At 40.5% G+C, this 18,624-nt stretch overlaps 1 protein-coding gene across 1 annotated transcript in view; it reads left to right on the top strand.

Moving 5' to 3' along the window:
- The window catches only part of KLF12 (Kruppel like factor 12), a 739,644-nt gene extending 721,263 nt beyond the window's left edge, over nucleotides 1–18,381 (top strand). Inside the window, exon 6 of the mRNA XM_029603024.1 lies at nucleotides 16,234–18,381. Within this exon, the coding sequence (XP_029458884.1) occupies nucleotides 16,234–16,415 (182 nt within the window). The 3' untranslated portion in view covers nucleotides 16,416–18,381. The remainder of the gene's footprint in view (nucleotides 1–16,233) is intronic.
- Nucleotides 18,382–18,624: the final 243 nt, after the last annotated feature.

Below are 18,624 nucleotides of genomic sequence, written 5' to 3'. Positions count from 1 at the left end.
TCTGTATCCAGGCACCACAAACAGATGTGGTCCCTTTAAATTGTGGTATCACAACTGGTAATGCAGCACCCTACTGACATCTCATGCTCATTAAGAACCATAATGGCAGCCAGGACCGGCACTTCCACTGTGAAACCCCATTCACCACCGGCTGGATATCTTGCACCTGATCATCTGTTCCCTGATGGAATCTCCTGCCAATTCTCGTAATTCTGGCATGCCTTGTCCGTCTTTCTGTGTGAGAAGGATAAGATCTGTTGATGGGTCCAGCGTGTGGTGACCTAGTGAGAATGAGTCTTTTCTCTCGAATAATACTTTGCCTTGCAAAAGGTGTGCATTTGCTAGGACTCGGTCCATAAACAAGTGTCGTCTTTTTTATGTTTTTTCAGACCAACCTGGATCCTGTGAGGTGCTTGTTCCTTTTTTTAGGGGTTCAGAGGAGGGCACATTGCCTTCTGAATGCCAGGAGGAAGAAGTGGAGTTAAAAGAGTGCCCAATGGCCTTGGGGTTTGGTGGCATGGAGGGCCAGCTGTGACTGATGAAAGATAGCCAATCCATGTGTATTTCCTATACATGCCTTTTGTTGATCATCCTGGTGCCTTGTGTGTATGTGTCTGCAAGTATCTTTTTTTGTGTAGTGTTTGGTTCTACCTGGAATGCTGGTGTGATATCTGTTGTGTTCTCTTGTCTGGGTTTTGTGTGCCATTTGGTTCAACTTTAACATAATATATGCTGCCTCCTTCTGCCCCTCTCTCTTATGCCTGGGAGTGTATGCATTCTTTTCTTTCTGTGTTTTGAACAGGGCTGTCCTTAAGGGGGTGAGGGGGTGGTGGTGGTGGTGAATCGGAGTGATTGCCCTGGGCTCCACAACTTCAGGCACCTTCACCACCAGGTAAATACTAGCCCTTCTGTTGATACAATTAAAGTCACTGCTTCTTCCAGTGCACTGGTGGGCTCAGGTTTGCAGCAGCCAGTGTTGGTGGAAACCTCAGCACAGCAGACACAGAGCTGCCCCCTCTCTTCAACCTCCAGGGGAGAGAGAGAACTTCCTCCTGCTCTTCAGTCTCTGGAAGTCCCCGCTCTGGCATATTTGTTCTGGCCCCATACCCCCAAGAGTCAGCCCTAGGTATTGTCTTATATTGCAGGAGTGAGCTACTCTAAGCCTTAAGAGTCCTAATGAATATGTATGATAGAGATTTGCATGCACATTGCCTCATTTGTATGCAGATCTATGCATGCATATTAATTAGGGCTAACCTGAAAAACCCGAGAGTTAGAGATTCTAGAGGGCCATAGTTGGGTATCCCTTCTCTTCTGCATGCAAATGAAAGGTATGTGATTTTGTCTTCATGTTCCCTCTCTTGCCATGTTTAAATCCCATCTAAAGAACCACCTTTTTGAAACCGATTTTCAATCTTATGTCTGATTGTCTACTTTTAGTCTTGTTAACTAACTTTGTTTTCTTACATTGTCTTGCTTTATACCCCAAGTCTCTTGTCCTGTATGTTTGTCTTATTAGACTGTAAGCTCTATTGAGCAGGGACTGTTTTTTTATTGTATGTTTATACAGCGCTACGTATGTCATGTAGTGCTATAGAAATGTTAAGTAGTAGTAGTAATTTTGCTGAGTTCTTCCCTGAGCATTGTCTGTCATGTTGTTTTTGTCTTTCTAGGTTACATTGGATGTCTTTGATCTACTGTGCATCCTGTCTTGGTTTATTTTGCTCATGTCTTTCAGTCTACCTGTTAACTCCTTGTATCTAAGATTTTTCCTCCTTTCTTCTGACTACATAGAGCATGCAGGATGCAGGAGCCTTTCCAAAGTGCCAAAGAACTGCAGTCCAGGTGCTGTATGCCATCGACAGAAGCAGGGATATACATCTATAGATATATAGATAGATAGATAAAGATAGAGATAAAGATAAATAGATAGATAAGAACATAAGAAAATAGACAGAGATAGAGATTGATAGATATTTGCATGCAGAAGAGAAGGGGTACCCAACTATGGCCCTCTAGAATCTCTAACTCTTGGGTTTTTCAGGTTAGCCCTAATTAATATGCATACATAGATCTGCATTCAAGTGAGGCAATATGCATACAAATCTCTATCATACATATTCATTAATGATATCCTGAAAATATGACTGTAAGGAATCAAGACTTAGAGTAGCTCACTCCTGCAATATAGATATATCTATCTAACTATATATATATTTCCTGGGATTTTCTCTAAAGTGAAAAAGATGTTCCCTATTGCAGGTATAGTTGTATACATTGCCTTATTTTCTGCTGTACACCAGTTGCTTTCTGTTATGTCTATGGAACAGTATCAGTGATTGCCTTTTTTCTGTCTTGTAGCCTTGCTGGAATATGCTCATGCCCTGCATCCTGGCATAGCGACAAGTGATAGAGAGAGCCCTTCTGGAGATGACATCAGGGCCCCCTGACCCTCACCCCCACAAAAGAAGCATCAGTGTTCTGCCACTCCTTACCCCCCTGAATCCAGGAAGAGGGGTCAAACTTCATTTTTTTTCCCTTTGTCTTTTTTGTAATAGATGTTTTTCTTTTTGGAAAGCTGTTTGTGTTATTGAATGGGTTTGGTGACATATGAGTGTGAGTGATGCCCGGAGTATGAGTGCAGGTGGTGTAGGTGTGTGACAGTGAGTGTGATTATGATGTATGAATGCTGTGGAAGAGTGCAGGGGGGGGGGGGGGGGGGGGAGAATGTGTGACGAGTGAATACTTTTGCGCTGAGATGCTTGCAAGGTATGTAGGGACTACCCAATAGGGATGTGAAGCGGGACTGCATATGTTACATTTGGTATTTGTATTTATGGGGGGGCAGATACACGTGCAGGAGGTCACTCCCGGACCCCCGCTGGACTTTTGGCAAGTCTTGTGGGGGTCAGGAGGCCCCCCCCCCCAGCTGGCCAAAAGTCCCTGAGGGTCCAACGGGGGTCCCGGAGCGACCTCCTGCACTCCGGCCATCCGATGCCAGTACTCAAAATGGCGCCATAGCCTTTGCCCATATTATGTCACAGGGGCTACCGGTGCCATTGGTCAGCCCCTGTCACATGGTAGGAGCACAAGATGGCACCGATGGCCATGTGACAGGGGCTGACCAATGGCACCGGTAGCCCCTGTGACAAAGGCTATCGGCGCCATGATGAAACCGGCACCGAGGGTGTGAGTGCAGGGGGTGGCTCCTGGACCCCCCGCTGGACCACCAGGGAATTTTGGTAAGTCTTGGGTGGGGGGTTTGTTTAAATTTTTATTTAGGTAGCCGTATAATTCGGCGAAGATTCGTGGGGAATCGCGATACGTTTTGCTTCCCCACGAATACTACGAATAGTACAATATACGTTGCGGATCGCCAATACGGCGAAAACGAATGCACACCCCTACTGTATGCAATACTTTATATCGGAGGACCAGACATCATGAGCGGAATATCCCTGCCCATGTATACTCAGGAGCAGCCACAAATACCCCTGGGGGAGGGGGAACACATTGAAGGGTATGGAAGAAAAATCATGCAGTGCTAGCAAGCAACATCATTGCTTGAGTCATATGATACACCAGGGGCTCTTCGTTTTCAGTTTTTATTTTATTTTTCCCTAGAATTTCTCATTATTTATTTTAAGAAACATAAATGGGAGACAAAGCAGTAGGAAAAGACAACCCATTTTTTATCAACTGATTTTCTCTCATTTTTCTAAGCAGAATTAGAAATTCCCAGGAAAAAATAAAATTAAAGCTGAAAACGAAGGTCCTTAGCTCCACCACAGCACCATTGTGCCCCACTAGGCTCAGGCTTTGCAGATCCATATCCTAAAAATCGTATCTCAAAGTGGTCTGACAAGTGCAAACAAGATACTTGGAGAAGGGAGTGCTAAGCAGGAAGTCAGGAATACTGGCTTGTGTACTAAAGCAGAACTGGGCTTCCTGGAAAAACTGGGTTTTGAATGAGCATACCTCATGTGCCAAACATTGAAGGAAGCTGTGCAACTAAAGAGTCTGTGTATTTTTTTTTTCAGCTTGCGGCTAAATTTTTCAACCACTAGAAAGAAATGCATTTTCCCTCAGTGTGTCAGGGTTTTACCTTGTTTCTGCTATCTGCACAATAAAGCCTTTTCTGTGTTGAGTTGCTTTGACTTTGAAGTTGCTTTCTGATTGTGGTAGGTGCCAGATTCTTTCCTCTCTGCTCTTTGATGTTCTCTGCAACAGTTGATTTGACTGTGGAGTAAAACCTTTGTGGTACAGAGTGGCCAGCCTGACACCCTGGCATGTAGAGATTTTTGACCCAGTTCTGTTTTTTTTTTAACTATAGTGCATACTGCATGAAAAATAAACACCAGACTTTGTGGCATGGGAAATAGGGAAACAGGAGAAGATCATAATATGCTGAAATGTTAGGTCATGAACACTGATGCTACTAGAATCCACTTGTTTCCTGTCTGTCAGTTTAGAAAATTATCTTAATATTCTGTACTAACAATGGTCCCAATGTATATAGTATCATTACTGCATAATACGGATGTGGCTCAGTATTGTCAAGTTTTAGTGGTTAAAAGATCTGCTCAAATACACAAACACACACAGGCACAGATATACTATTTTAGCTCAAAAATTGCTAATTATATTTTGGTTGTAAACCCACAAAACATGCAGTTGTGGGAGTATATGAAATTCCCTTAGGGCTAAAGATTTTCTTATAGTTAGATTGGGATGGGAATTAAAATGGCATTGGCAATAGGAAAAGATAAAGCAAAAAAAAATACTTTTATTGATAAACTATATTAAATGTTTTAACAAGAAAGTCAACTACATTTCCCACTGAATCAATGCTGTTCTACAGGACGGAAGAAAGGATGTAAATGCCAGGTAAACCCTGGATTGTTATCCAGGCTGAATTATTTACTAATGATGGGAAGAATGGGAAGGACATAAGGACATTTCGATATACATAATTGCATATGGCAATTATATATTTTTTTTTCAGGTGCAGAAATTACATATATGCAAGATTTATATCACATAATTGCATTTCCCACACCCATAAATACACAAGTGGTAACCTGTGAAAAATCAACAAAATTATTTTCTATAAAAATTTTACCTGATTTCAGTCCCTGCCGTCCATTACCGTCCATTGCTCCTACCATGTGACAGGGCCGACCAATGGCACCGGTAGCCCCTGTGACATAGTAAGGGCAAAGGCTATTGGCACCATTTTGAATACCGGCAGCTGATGGCCTGAGTGCAGGAGATCACTCCAGGACCCCCGCTGGACCACCAGGAACTTTTGGCAAGACTTGGGGTGGTCAGGAAGGTGGGGGTTTTATTTGTTAGTGATACGTTGCATTCATAGGGGTTTGCCATACGTTTCGGAACCCCACGAATGCAACAAATAGGGACCTATACGTTGCAGATTGCGCATTCGTTCAAAACGAATGCACATCCCTAGAATCCAGGCCTTAGTGATTAAGAATAGTAAGCACCACATCAGCTAGTTACCTCCATGTTTATTTGTTCCCCAAACCATAAAAGTCGGGCTCTTGTTGGTTGCTGTCTGAATCTAATTCCCCTTTTCTTACGAGAGCAATGATGAAGTTGCATTAACAGTATCAAGGCTTAATTGTTAAGGGAAGCAACTGCCACACCAGCAAGTTACTCCCAGTCATCCCCATGCACTCTTTTCTTAATTTCCATCCTCTAGCATTTTAGATTCATAGTATTTATCCCATGCCCCTTTGAATTCCTTGATTGTTTTCATCTTCACTACCTCTTCCAGAAGGGCATTCCAGGCATTTACCACCCTCTCCGTGAAGAAATATTTCCTGACATTGGTTCTGAGTTGTCCTCCCTGGAGTTTCATTTCATGACCCTTAGTTCTATTGATTTCTTTCCAACAGAAAAGATTTGATGATTATGTATCAATAAAACCTTTCAGATATCTGAAGTTCTGTATCATATCTCCCCCGCACCTTCTTTCTTCCAGGCTGTACATATTCCGATCATTCAACCTCTCCTCCTAAGTCTTCCAGTGCTGACCCCTCACAATTTTGGTTGCCCTTCTTTGGACCAGCTCTATCCTAATTTTATCCTTTATTGAATGCAGTACTCCAGGTGAGGCCTCACCAAGGACCTGTACAAGGGCACTATCACTGCTTTTTTCTTACTGGTTATTCCTCTCTCTATGCAGCCCAACATTCTTCTGTCTTTAGCTATTGCCTTGTCACATTGCTTTGCCATCTTATTTATTTAGATTTTTAGATTTTCTTCAGATCATCAGACACTATCACACCAAGGTCCTTCTCCCAGTCTGTGCGTATTAGTCTTTCACTGCCCATCATATAAAACTCTTTTAGATTGCCGCACCCCAGATGAATAACTCTGCACTTCTTGGCATTGAATCCCATCTGCCAAATCTTTAACCACTTTTCAAGTTTTCTTTAAATCACTTTTCATACTCTCTATTCCTTCAGATGTATCCAATCTGTTGCAGATCTTAGTATCATCGACAGACAAATTTTACCTTCTATCCTTTCTGCCAGGTTGCTCACAAAGATATTGAACAGATTCAGTCCCAAAACCGATCCCTGTGGCACTCCTCTTAACACCGTTCTTTCTTCAGAGTAAATTCCATTTACCATTGCACGCTGTCTCCTGTCAGTCAACTGTTTTGCAATCCACGCTACTACCTTGGCACCCACTCCCAAGCTTCTCATTTTGTTCACAAATCTCCTATGTGGGACTGTATCAAAAACTTTATTAAAATGCAAGTAAACCCCATCAGGCACTCTTCTCTGATCCAATTCTCTAATCACCCAATCAAAAACATCAATCAGATTTGTCTGACAGGACCTTCCCCTGGAGAATCCACGCTGCCTTGGGTTGAGCAACCCACTGGATTGTAGATAGTTCACCATCCTTTCCTTTAGCAGAGTCTCCAATAATTTTCCCAGCACCAAGGTGAGCCTAAGTGGCTTGTAGTTTCCAACCTCCTCTCTGCTCCCACTCTTGTGAAGTGGGACCACCACCGTTTTTCTCCAGTCTTGCAGCACTACTTTCGTTTCCAAGGAACTATTGAACAGGTCCTTCAGTGGATCTGCCAGCACATCTCTGAGCTCCCTCAGTATTCTGGGATGTATCTCATCTGGCCCGATGGCCTTGTCCATTTTCAGTTTTCCTAACTCTTCCCATTCATTCTCTTCTGTAAACAGAGTTCATCTACTTCACCCCCATCCACAGTCTTGTTAACTAGTGATGGTCCTTCTCCAGGGTCATCTTTAGTGAACACAGAGCTGAAATATTTTTTTAATATTTCAGCCATTTCTTTGTCTCTCTCCACATACTGATCTGTGTCATCTTTCAGTTTCACAATACCACTTCGGACATTTCTCTTTACTCTGATATATCTGAAAAATGTTTTCTCACCTCGCTTTATCTCTTTGGCAATTCTTTCTTCCACCTGACTTTTTGCTTTCTTGATTTCTTTCTTCGTCTCCCTCAGTTTCACCAGATATACTTTCCTGTGTTCCTCTTTTTAGGATCCTTTATATTTCTTAAATGCTGTTCTTTTTGCTCTTATTTTATCAGACACCTCCTTTGAGAACCAGATCTTACTTTTGTTTAGTTTTCTAACATATAGATTTGTTGCCTTTGTAATTGTTCCTTTTAGTCTGGCCCACTGTTGTTCCACCTCTCTCATTTTCTTCTTGTCTTCTAGTTCAATCTCTGGGTATGTCCCCATTTCGAGAAGGTCCATATTTTTGAAATTCAAAACTCGGGTCTTCGTATAACTTCTCTGTATTCTATTTTTTATATCAAACCATACCGTTTCATGATCACAGGTGCTGAAGTAGGCACCCACCTGGACATTAGAGACATTATCCCCATGTGAGCATTAGATTGAGTATAACTCTCTCCCTCATGGGTTCCATTACCATTTGTTTGAACAGAGCCCCCTGCAGGGCATCTACTATCTCTCTACTTCTGGTAGATTCCACAGAAGGGATTCTCCAGTCTACATCCAGCAGATTAAATCAACAATCAACAATTCTCCCTTCTTTCCCACCTTTTGGATATCTTTAACCAGATTTCTGTCTAGTTCTTCCATTTAAAAGCAGGGGAGTGGGCAGTAGAGTGCCTCAGAGATCTGTATTGGGCCCATACTTTTCAATATATTTATAAATGATCTGGAAAAAAATATGATGAGTGAGGTAATCTAATTTGCAGATGAATCAAAATTATTCAGAGTAGTTAAATCACAAGCAGATTGTGATAAATTGTAGGAAGACTTTGTGTGACTGGAAAATTGGGCATCCAAATGGCAGATGAAATTTAATGTGGATAAGTGCAAGGTGATGCATATAGGGAAAAATAACCCATGCTATAGTTACACAATGCTAGGTTCCATATTAGGAGCTACCACCCAAAAAAGAGATCTAGGTATCATAGAAATCGCCGGTTCAGTGTTCTGTGCCAGTCAAAAAAGCAAACCGAATGTTGGGAATTATTAGAATGGGAGTGGTGAATAAATCAGAAAATGTCATAATGCCTCTGAATCGCTCCATGGTGAAACCATACCTTGAATACCATGTACAATTCTGTCACCGCATCTCAAAAAAGATATAGTTGCGATGGAGAAGGTACAGAGAAGGGCGACCAAAATGATAAAGGGGATGGAACAGCTCCTCTATAAGGAAAGACTAAAGAGGTTAGGACTTTTCAGTTTGGAGAAGAGACAGCTGAGGGGGGATATGATAGAGGTGTTTAAAATCATGAGAGGTCTAGAACAGGTAAATGTGAATCGGTTATTTACTCTTTCAGATAATAGAAGGACTAGGGTCACTCCATGAAGTTAGCATGTGACACATTTAAAACTAATCGGAGAAAGTTCGTTTTACTCAACACACAATTAAACTCTGGAATTTGTTGCCAGAGGATGTGGTTAGTGCAGTTAGTGTAGCTGTGTTTAGGAAAGGATTGGATAAGTTCTTGGAGGAAAAGTCCATTACCTGCTATTAATTAAGTTGACTTAGAAAATTGCCACTGCTATTACTAGCAACAGCAACATGAAATAGACTTAGTTTTTAGGTACTTGCCAGGTTCTTATGGCCTGGATTGGCCACTGTTGGAAACGAGATGCTGGGCTTGATGGACCCTTGGTCTGAGCCAGTATGGCATGCTCTTAGGTTCTTAAGCAAAAATGGATTTGCCATCATCTTTTTTTAGGATGGCCCATAATGTTTCTTCTCTACTCCACATTCCTTACAATTCAGTTGCTTGGATGTTGTTTTTGACATAAAGAGCTACTCCTCCTCCTTATCTGTCCTCTCTGTCCTTCCTTAACAAGTTATAGCCCGGTATGGCCATACCCAATCATGAGAATCCGTGAGCCATGTCTCTGTAACAGCAACAATGTCCAAGTCCGCCTCCACCATTATGGCCTGCAGGTGTGGAATTTTCTTGTCCAAACTACAAGCATTTGTAGTCATAGCTTTCCAATTTTTCTCCCTTGATTTGTTGCACTTCCTATATAACTTTTCCGCTTTTTTGAGCTGATTTATTTTGTTACTTTTTCCTCTCACTTAATGTATTGTTTGGGGGTGACATGTCAATTTCATTGGCCATTTCCTGCCACTTCCATGTTTTAGTTTAAATGTCTGATAATATATTATCTGAATTTCTCACTTACCATCCTTCTTCCTGCTAAAGACAAATGTAGGTCACCATATAGCCTTTTACTGCTCCATACATGACCCCAGCCTCCAATGTATCCCAAATCACTTTCTATATACCAGATTTTGAGCTAATAATTGAAATTATCTATATGACATAACTTCTCATTTCCCTTTTCATTAACAGGTAATACTTCTGAAAAGGCAATAGTCTATGCAGTGTGTCTTATCATCTTGCCTAAATTTTGGAAATCTTTTTATACTTCATGGATACTATTTCTATTGAGGACATTGGTCCCCAGATGGATGATAACACTGATATCAAAGTTCCTACTTTCTTTTTCAATGAGATGACTATATGGTTTGCATTTCTACTAACTGAGGATCCTAGAAGGCATTTAGCTGTTGTGTCACCATTGAAATGTGCTCCCAAGTTGGTTCCTCTGATGACTGAGTCTTCCAGCAGTAGCAGCTTTGTTTTATGACATTTGATTTTGTTGAAGGGCTTCTAGTTGCATTTGGTGACTTCACGTATAGAAATCACTTCAAAGTCTATTGCTGAGGTTTCTTCATTCTCCAATGCAGAAAAAGCATTATATAAAAACATAAGAAATTGCCATGCTGGGTCAAATCAAGGGTCCATCAAGCCCAGCAAACTGTTTCCAACAGAGGCCAAACCAGGCTACAAGAACCTGTCAGTTACCCAAACACTAAGAAGATCCCATGCTACTGATGCAATTAATAGCAGTGGCTATTCCCTAAGTAAACTTGATTAATAGCCATTAATTGACTTCTCCTCCAAGAACTTATCCAAACCTTTTTTGAACCCAGCTACACTAACTGCACTAACCACATCCTCTGGCAACAAATTCCAGAGCTTTATTGTGTGTTGAGTGAAAAAAAAAGTTCTCTGATTAGTCTTAAATGTGCTACTTGCTAACTTCATGGAATGCCCCCTAGTCCTTCTATTATTCGAAAGTGTAAATAACTGATTCACATCTTCTCGTTCAAGACCTCTCATGATCTTAAAGACCTCTATCATATCCCCCCTCAGCCATCTCTTCTCCAAGCTGAACAGCCCAGCCTTTCCTCATAGAGGAGCTGTTCCATCCCCTTTATCATTTTGGTTGCCCTTCTCTGTACCTTCTCCATCGCAACTATATCTTTTTTGAGATGCGGCAACCAGAATTATACACAGTATTCAAGGGATAACAGTGAGGAAAGTGGGTGTCTCTTCATCACAGGCTTTATTCTGCCAGAGCCCACTGTTATCCAATTGTTCCTGGGTTTTTGAATCCTGGATGTCTGACATCTCATTTTGGGAGTGGGGGTTTATGCACAGGATGCTGTAAAGTTGGGGAAGGTGTATGTCTATTTGCCACATGTCTTGTTCTACCAGAGCCCACTGTAAACCATTTTTTCCTGGGCTTCTGAAACCTCTATGGGAAATGGGTGAGAGATACTGGATGGTTCAAGGAAGGGGAGTGTATTGAAACCTGGACATAAGCACTACAATTGTTGATTGAATGAAAGACATTTTGTTAAATTATAACTAATTCCTTAAAATCATATAGATAAGGCAAGGTAGAATTTAGGCTCTAGCAAAGATTTTTAATAGGTATTTGAGATAAAAATTAAAAGTATTAGTTTTAGCCAGTAAAGATTAATAGGTAGAATATGAAAAGCAATTTTTACAAGCAATAATGACAGTTTAAGTTACTATTATCTGAGCTGTAAGGAACTACTTTTTAATGGGAGATGAAGCATAATTGAAGCTGATTACCTAGGAGTCCAGGGAATACTATATAAAAAAAAGTAAACTCAGGGGTGAGTGGGTAGAAAGGGAGGGAGGGAGGGAACTAAACTTGCAGGAAAAGTTTTTATTTTCAGATATTTTGTAGCTGTCTTTCACAGGAAGAACTGCAAACAATGGCAAATGTCTCCTCCCAAATGCTGGTCTTTAGACCAATGAAATCTACAAAAATCCCTGCCCCCCAGACACACTGGTGAAAAGTATGAACTTTTTTTTTCTTTTTCAGTCGTAATACATACTTTTGGCCTTTTCTTGACATGTAAAATAACCCCCCCCAAAGGCACAAAATATTCCAAAAATCAGACAAGAAATATACTTAGCCCAGATATAAATAAGCAAATCATTTCAGAAAGCAGGTATTCCTGGATTCACAGATTTCTCCTGAATCCTTGTCTTAACCACTAGACTCACCTCCTTTGGTGGTTTACACTTGCATACTCTATATCAGTTCTGTTTCTTCTCATACATACTTCTTGTATAGGCCATTTCCTATTAAAGTAATACAGGACACAGCAGAAAAGGCATCATGCTTTTGTATTAAACGAAATTGTTTCAGACTTTTTTCCCAACACACATTTAATATTCTAAATGTTTGTAGGACTAAGTAAATTAAACATTTAACTGCAGCTCATCCATAAACAGATTTCTCACTGTGTGCAGTACACCAGTATGTATTATGGCTTGTGTATTTATGTATCATCATATTTTAAGCTATTTGGTAAATAAGCCATTTTATTTGGCTCTGGCATTCATATTGCTCTGTAAAAATTGATTATCTTTCATGAAGGGTTATAACCATTTGGGATTTCAACCCACAAGGCATCTTTCTAATGAGACATTTTTCTTGAGAAATCTACCCTAGCCACAGTATCACAGAACAGAATAATGATACTGAAATACTACTCCCACTTGCACATATCCCTTTAACTGAAATATATATTTTTATATGTGTTGATAGAATTTTCATTACATGATTAAACATGCCATTACTTCTTAGTTTTTTTAAATTAAAAAATATTTCAAAAATGATTGAATTCCTGCATGAATAAAACATACTGCAAATGGTGGAGCACAAATGTTAATTGCTTAGATGATGTACAGTGCTCAGTAAAGAAGGACTTGAAATGAGAGAATGAGTCATTGTTGGTCTAATGTGTAGAATTTGATGGAAGTCAATATTTTGTAGTCTTTCAGGTGTGTTAATAATGGTAGAAATGCCTTTGGATGTATCAGTATTGAACTTGCCTATTAGCGATATTCCTAGTCACCTGCAGTCTCATGGGTAGATTCTGTAGAGAGTAGAAATATGGAAACAATAGATAAGGTAGAAAAAAACCAATGGCTTATCCAATCTGACCAGTTATTCTGTCTACACTGGTAAGGATACCTCCTAGCTACTAGGTAGAGTATGACTGCCTGCAAGATAGTTGTCTTTTCCCAGTCTTTTGTGACTTCCTGCTTGGCACTCCACCATCATGGGTAGATGAGCTTGCAAGATTCCCATTTAGTTCTTTCTTGCACCTCACCTTTCTTATGTCCAACCACAAAGCTCTGTAATAATCTATATAGGCAGTAATACAAGTGTGGTCATTGCCCAAGAATCTGGTCATTCAGATCCCCTTCACAACCTTTATCTTTATCTTTATCACCACTACAAAATGAGCTTAAAGTGATTTACAACATATAAAAATCACAATATAAAACACATCATCCTACCGCATAACAATAATATAACCCTCTCCAACTTCTCCTCTCCCTATCATCCATTCCCATATCATCACAATTTGAAGAACAGTTTACAGCATAATAGTAATACCAGAATAATTATGAAACATAATTCACTCTCCTATCATAGCTTGCCACCCCTAACATCACCCCAACTCACAGCCACCACTCAGACGTTAGCCAGCTAAATGAATATTTGGGCACTTATCCAGCTAAATCCATTATTCAGAGTTGGCCAGCTACCTTAGCTGACTAAAGGGGTCATTTTTTCAAAGTGCTTTATGGCGTTTTCGCATGCAAAAAAACACCTTTAATGCATGTGAAAAGCACCATAATGCATGGTGCGATGCAAATTTGGAAAAGGGGAGGAGTTTGGGGTTTTTGGCCAAGTGGGCTGGCTTTGCAATTCCATATTGCACAGTTTTAACTACACCTTTTTCATTTGTGTGATATGGCTTTATTGCGCTTTGTGATTTTTTACTATTTGAAGTGAAAGAGCGAGAGAGAGAGAGAGAGTAGATATAAGGCCCTTATAGTATGTAGTATTTATACCTCTATATGAGGCCTATCAAGTACCTCGAGGTGAGGGTTAGGTAGTAGTGACGGGGTTAGTGGCCACTTTGACATTCAGAGTAAGATGTACGAACAGAACAGTACACTCTTGTGAAGATTTGATGACCTTCGGAGTGAGGAAACTCACACAAAATTGAGATTTGGACAATGTTCTCTCAACCAGTGTTTGTAGGTAGGAATTGCAACAATTGTGGGACTTAGTGCAAAAAAGATAGTGCACTTTGTGATAAACAGGGCATTACCATAAAACACACCCCCTTTTCCTATCTCATGTGATATTTACTGCATTTTGATAAATCCAGGCCTAAGTCTGGTTGGATCAAAGAGTGGTCCTAAAGTTAGCAGCTAAGTTTAACTGGCTAACTTTAAGATATCTGGCTGTATTCAATAGCACAGCTGCACTATTGAATATACCTCCAAAGTTAGCCAGATAAGTTTATCTGGCTAACTTTGCTGTCTGGACAGTAACATAATATGGACCTCACAGCTCCTAGTTCCTTGCAAGCAAACTTCCTTGACATCAGGAATGTGTAACTATTTTATGTGCCTGACAGATCTCACTACGTGAGTACCTGCATTTCTGCTAGGACTTCTAGTTATTAAAGTGAGTACAGCCTACCAGAGAAATCCAGCTGCTAACTCTAAATAGCTACCATTACTACTAAGCCTCCAAGATTTCCTGTGTAGCTTACCAGACATATCCAACTATGTAAGCATCTATATTTTTGCTAGGATGTCTAGTTATTACAATAATTGCAGCCTATAGTATAACTCTGTTAGAGGTGTCGGAGTGGGGGGTTTATACTGGTCTGGGTGGGGGGATGTTATTTGGGAATGGGGATTTTGGTGCAAGGGATGAACTCAGTTCTATATATTTTTTTAGGCATCTTAGAGGTGGTGCCTGGACGGCATCAGTAATCAGCCTACCTATGCTCTCATAGGGGAAAGCTAACTAAACTACTCCTAAAGAAATAAAGTTTCAAAGGAAAAGACAGATTGTGAAGCAAGTTTAATGCAATCCATGAACATCTATTTTAATATTAATAAGCTGTTCTGCATGCAGGACAGCTCATTCATATTTTACTCATGTTGGTCTGATTTTGCTTTGTGATATTGGAAATGCTTACATTATCATTGCCAAATTGGGATATGCATTTGTTTCATTTGTTTTCATTTTTTAGTGTGCACTAATATTTTTTAATGCACATCAGGGTTTAATTTTGGGGGGAATGGCCTGGAATGGAGTTCCACCACTTCTTTTCAGACTTATGAGGCAGAGCAGCAGGGATATTCTGTTCCAGCCCCTCCCCTCCAGGCAGTTTAGAGGGAAGGAGAGGGGTGGAGCCTGGAGCAGACAAAGCAGAGAACAGTCACTGTGCTCCCTAATCCAGCCCTGCCCTCCTGTTCTGCAGGGAAGGGGGAGAGAAGGTTGATTCAGAAGCAAACATTGCAGAACAAAGAAGAGACCCAAAAAAGAGATGAATTAGCACAAGTTTGAAATTTGTGAGCAGTAGTGCCAATCATTAAGGCTTCAGCCTTTGCCTTGATGATTGGCACTATTGCTCACAAGTTTTGAACTTGTATTAAATCAACTCTTTTTTGTGTCTGTTACCCAGGGCTTAATATTTGATAGAATGACCCAGAATGGGCATTCTGCAATCTTTTTTTGGATCTGCTGAATTGCAATAGAGCTGGCAGTGTAAATAAGTTGGAGCTCCCCCACAGAAAAGGGAAGTGGAAAGCATGTTTTCATATATGTGTGTGTGAGTGAGTTGTGTTTGGAGAGGGGCAGAGAAAAAAAGAGTGTTCACTCGCAACCCTTACTCTACCCCCACCCGTACTCTACAGTTCCACTTCCTTTTTGTTCACAAATTAAGCCCTGGTGCACACCAAAACATGAGTGCATATGAAATGTAGTGGATACTATTTCAATTTAGTAAGCACCAAATAAAACAAAAATTAAACAAAAAACCCCCAAAACAATTAGAACCCCCCCCCCCTCCAAAAAACAAATAAAAAAACACACACAAATTTTCTGGCTGGTTGCTCATCCCTATAAATGCCACAAATATGCTACAGTGCAATTCTAATATGCTTTAAATGCTGAATTAGGTATTTAATGAATGTATTTGCAATCCCAGCATTGTAAATAAGATCCTAAGAATGCTATTCACTGGCTAATATAGGAGCCTAACCAATGTTTCCATTGGTTTCCAAAACTTATTTTTTTGAGGCCTCAGTAATAACATTCTATACATGCTTCATGAATAAAAAGATGTCTGCAGTCCTGTTTTGTCACTATCACTTGGGACACCATGTTCTCTGAAGCTTGACTGAGTACCAGTAATTTTTATGTCCTGCCATCATCAGTGTATGCCCAAATTAATACTATTCAGTATTCACACATGTTTTTGTCATTGTCTTTTCATCTAGGAGAGAAACCCTACAAGTGTACCTGGGAAGGTTGTACCTGGAAGTTTGCTCGTTCAGATGAACTGACCAGGCATTACCGCAAGCATACAGGAGTGAAACCATTCAAGTGCGCGGACTGTGACCGCAGCTTCTCCCGCTCGGATCATTTGGCGCTCCACCGCCGGAGGCACATGCTGGTTTGAGGCAGCTGCACATCATGGCAAGCATAAGAGCTGGCTCTCTTAGCTAACAGCAAGTTCAGCAGGGCTGAATCCCAGTCTACAGTGTTCACAAGAAAGGACATGCCAGTGTCCACAATGAAGGAAAAAAAAAAAAAAGAAAAGAAACAAAGACAGGAAGTGCCACTCTTCTCCTTTCTGTCTGAAACAAAGTCCCAAGAATGACTAGACCGGAAAACATCATTACATGGGCCTGTTAGATGGAGACTTTGATGCTGAAAGTACAGGCATTATTTTCCATCCTGCACCTGTAAAGTTTATAGCCTGGGTATTTTCTCTGCAGTTGGATATAATATCCTCAGGAGCTGCTCCTCACTTGAAGATCTAGTAACACAAATATCTCTGGAGGATTGCTGTCCATTTTGTTTTGATTTGTGCTTTTTGTTTTGTGCTTTTGGTTTCTGTTGTTCCTTTTTTTGGAGGATCATCTAATCTACACAGAGAGAAATCAATCTGGCCTGTGCTACCAGTCACTATAAAGTAAATAAGAAGACACTGCGGGGAAAGGTTCCGCTGGAAGAAAGGGAAAGCCAGTCACTAGAATATTGCCGTGATGGAGGCAATTAGATATCACATTCGGTTTGTCACCCTGCCTTGCCCTGTGGAAAACCAACTTGCAGTAATCTTCTGTTGTTGTTTTATTTATTGAAGCCTGTAAATGAAGATGGGGGGGGCAAACATTTCAGCTGACATGCAAGGTCTGTTCTCCAAAAAAACTAATGGCGTCATGTAGAGGCTGTTCAGACAGGTTTCTGGTGTGTATTGAGAGCTCCCTCACAAGGGCTGCTTATTTGCAACGTTGCAGCTCACTCCCGTCCGACTACAGTGCTTTGTTACAAGGAATTAGGAAAGTGAAACTTATTTATAAGTTATTATACCTTTTGTCAAGAAGGCGTGGGGGGTGTGGCAAGCCAGGCCTAGCAATGAATGTACTTAATCAAGCAACAGAGAACTGGGACCGCTGCGCCCCCTGCTGATAAAAGCAATAATGAAGAAAGTTTCTTTCATAGTATAACTCTTTGCGTACTTGACCTGCTCTAAAGGATTTAATATATTTTCCATATCATTCAGGTGCCCTGATCATCTGAAACGGGCCCTAAATTGTAGAAAGCAAAAATAAAAAGTTTGAACACCTTCTCTAAAAGTTACATTTCAGGGTACTCCCCTTTCTCATTATATCCCTGAATGGTCCCTCACAATGGTCCAGCTCCCCTTTACTGCCAAGGCAGTTGCTTTAAGGCTGGAAAGCTGTCACAGGCACAGCGGTAAACTCCGCCTCACTCATCACGCCAGTTTTATGCTTTTGGCATGAGCCAGTAAATTCCGTGGGCTTTTGGAGAGATCATCCATGCACTGTTTTCTCCTGATTTCCTCCCTTGAGAACAAGAGGGGGAGGGAAGAGAACATGAGCAAATCCTCTAATAAGATAAAACCTTGCATATGGGCTGCATAGATATCTCCACAGGGAGTAAGCACCAACCCTCCACCATGTGGACTGAAAGCAAATCATTTCAACCTACACATCATCCCTAGATTTCTGAGGAGGACCATATGAATCAAATTAGAGGGAGAACAGAACAATGTTTAGCCATTTATCCAGACAAATATAACAAAGAGGCTTGGTACACTTTTTATTGGTTACAATTTTTTGTATGATAGGAAATAAAGGGTATACAAGGAAGCCCTTTGCAATATGTTTTACATACAAATACCTACAAGTTCTTAGCTCTGAAGACTGCACAAAATGAAAATGAAATTAACCTTAATAATGCAAGCTCGCCGTTGTAACATTTTTAACTGGGTGTAATAATTTTTATTTCTGTATTTTAATGTTCTAAAATGTAAAAAAAAAAAAAAAATACAAACGAGAGCAGTAACTAAATTGAAATTGATTGAAATGGTAGTAAGAGTTACAGATCTGCCCAGGATATCTCAGACAGTCAGAACAGTTTGAAATGCATGCATGAGCATGATAAAATCGCAGTTAGTAACCCTTTTAGCAAAGGGTTAGGAGCAGCATCCTCAGAGCACCACATGACTCTTGAATAGGACATAATATTTTAGGAATATGTTCTTGTTTTCAATCCCTTTTCTGTGATTATTTTCTCGACCACATGAAAATAAAAGTCAATAAACATGGGTAACTTATAAACAGCGGCATGGGCACACATGT

The sequence above is a fragment of the Rhinatrema bivittatum genome, chromosome 5, assembly GCF_901001135.1.
Source record: "Rhinatrema bivittatum chromosome 5, aRhiBiv1.1, whole genome shotgun sequence".
Lineage (NCBI taxonomy): Eukaryota > Metazoa > Chordata > Amphibia > Gymnophiona > Rhinatrematidae > Rhinatrema > Rhinatrema bivittatum.
The sequence above is the reverse complement of the archived record's forward strand: the minus strand, read 5'-3'. Positions and strand labels throughout refer to the sequence as shown.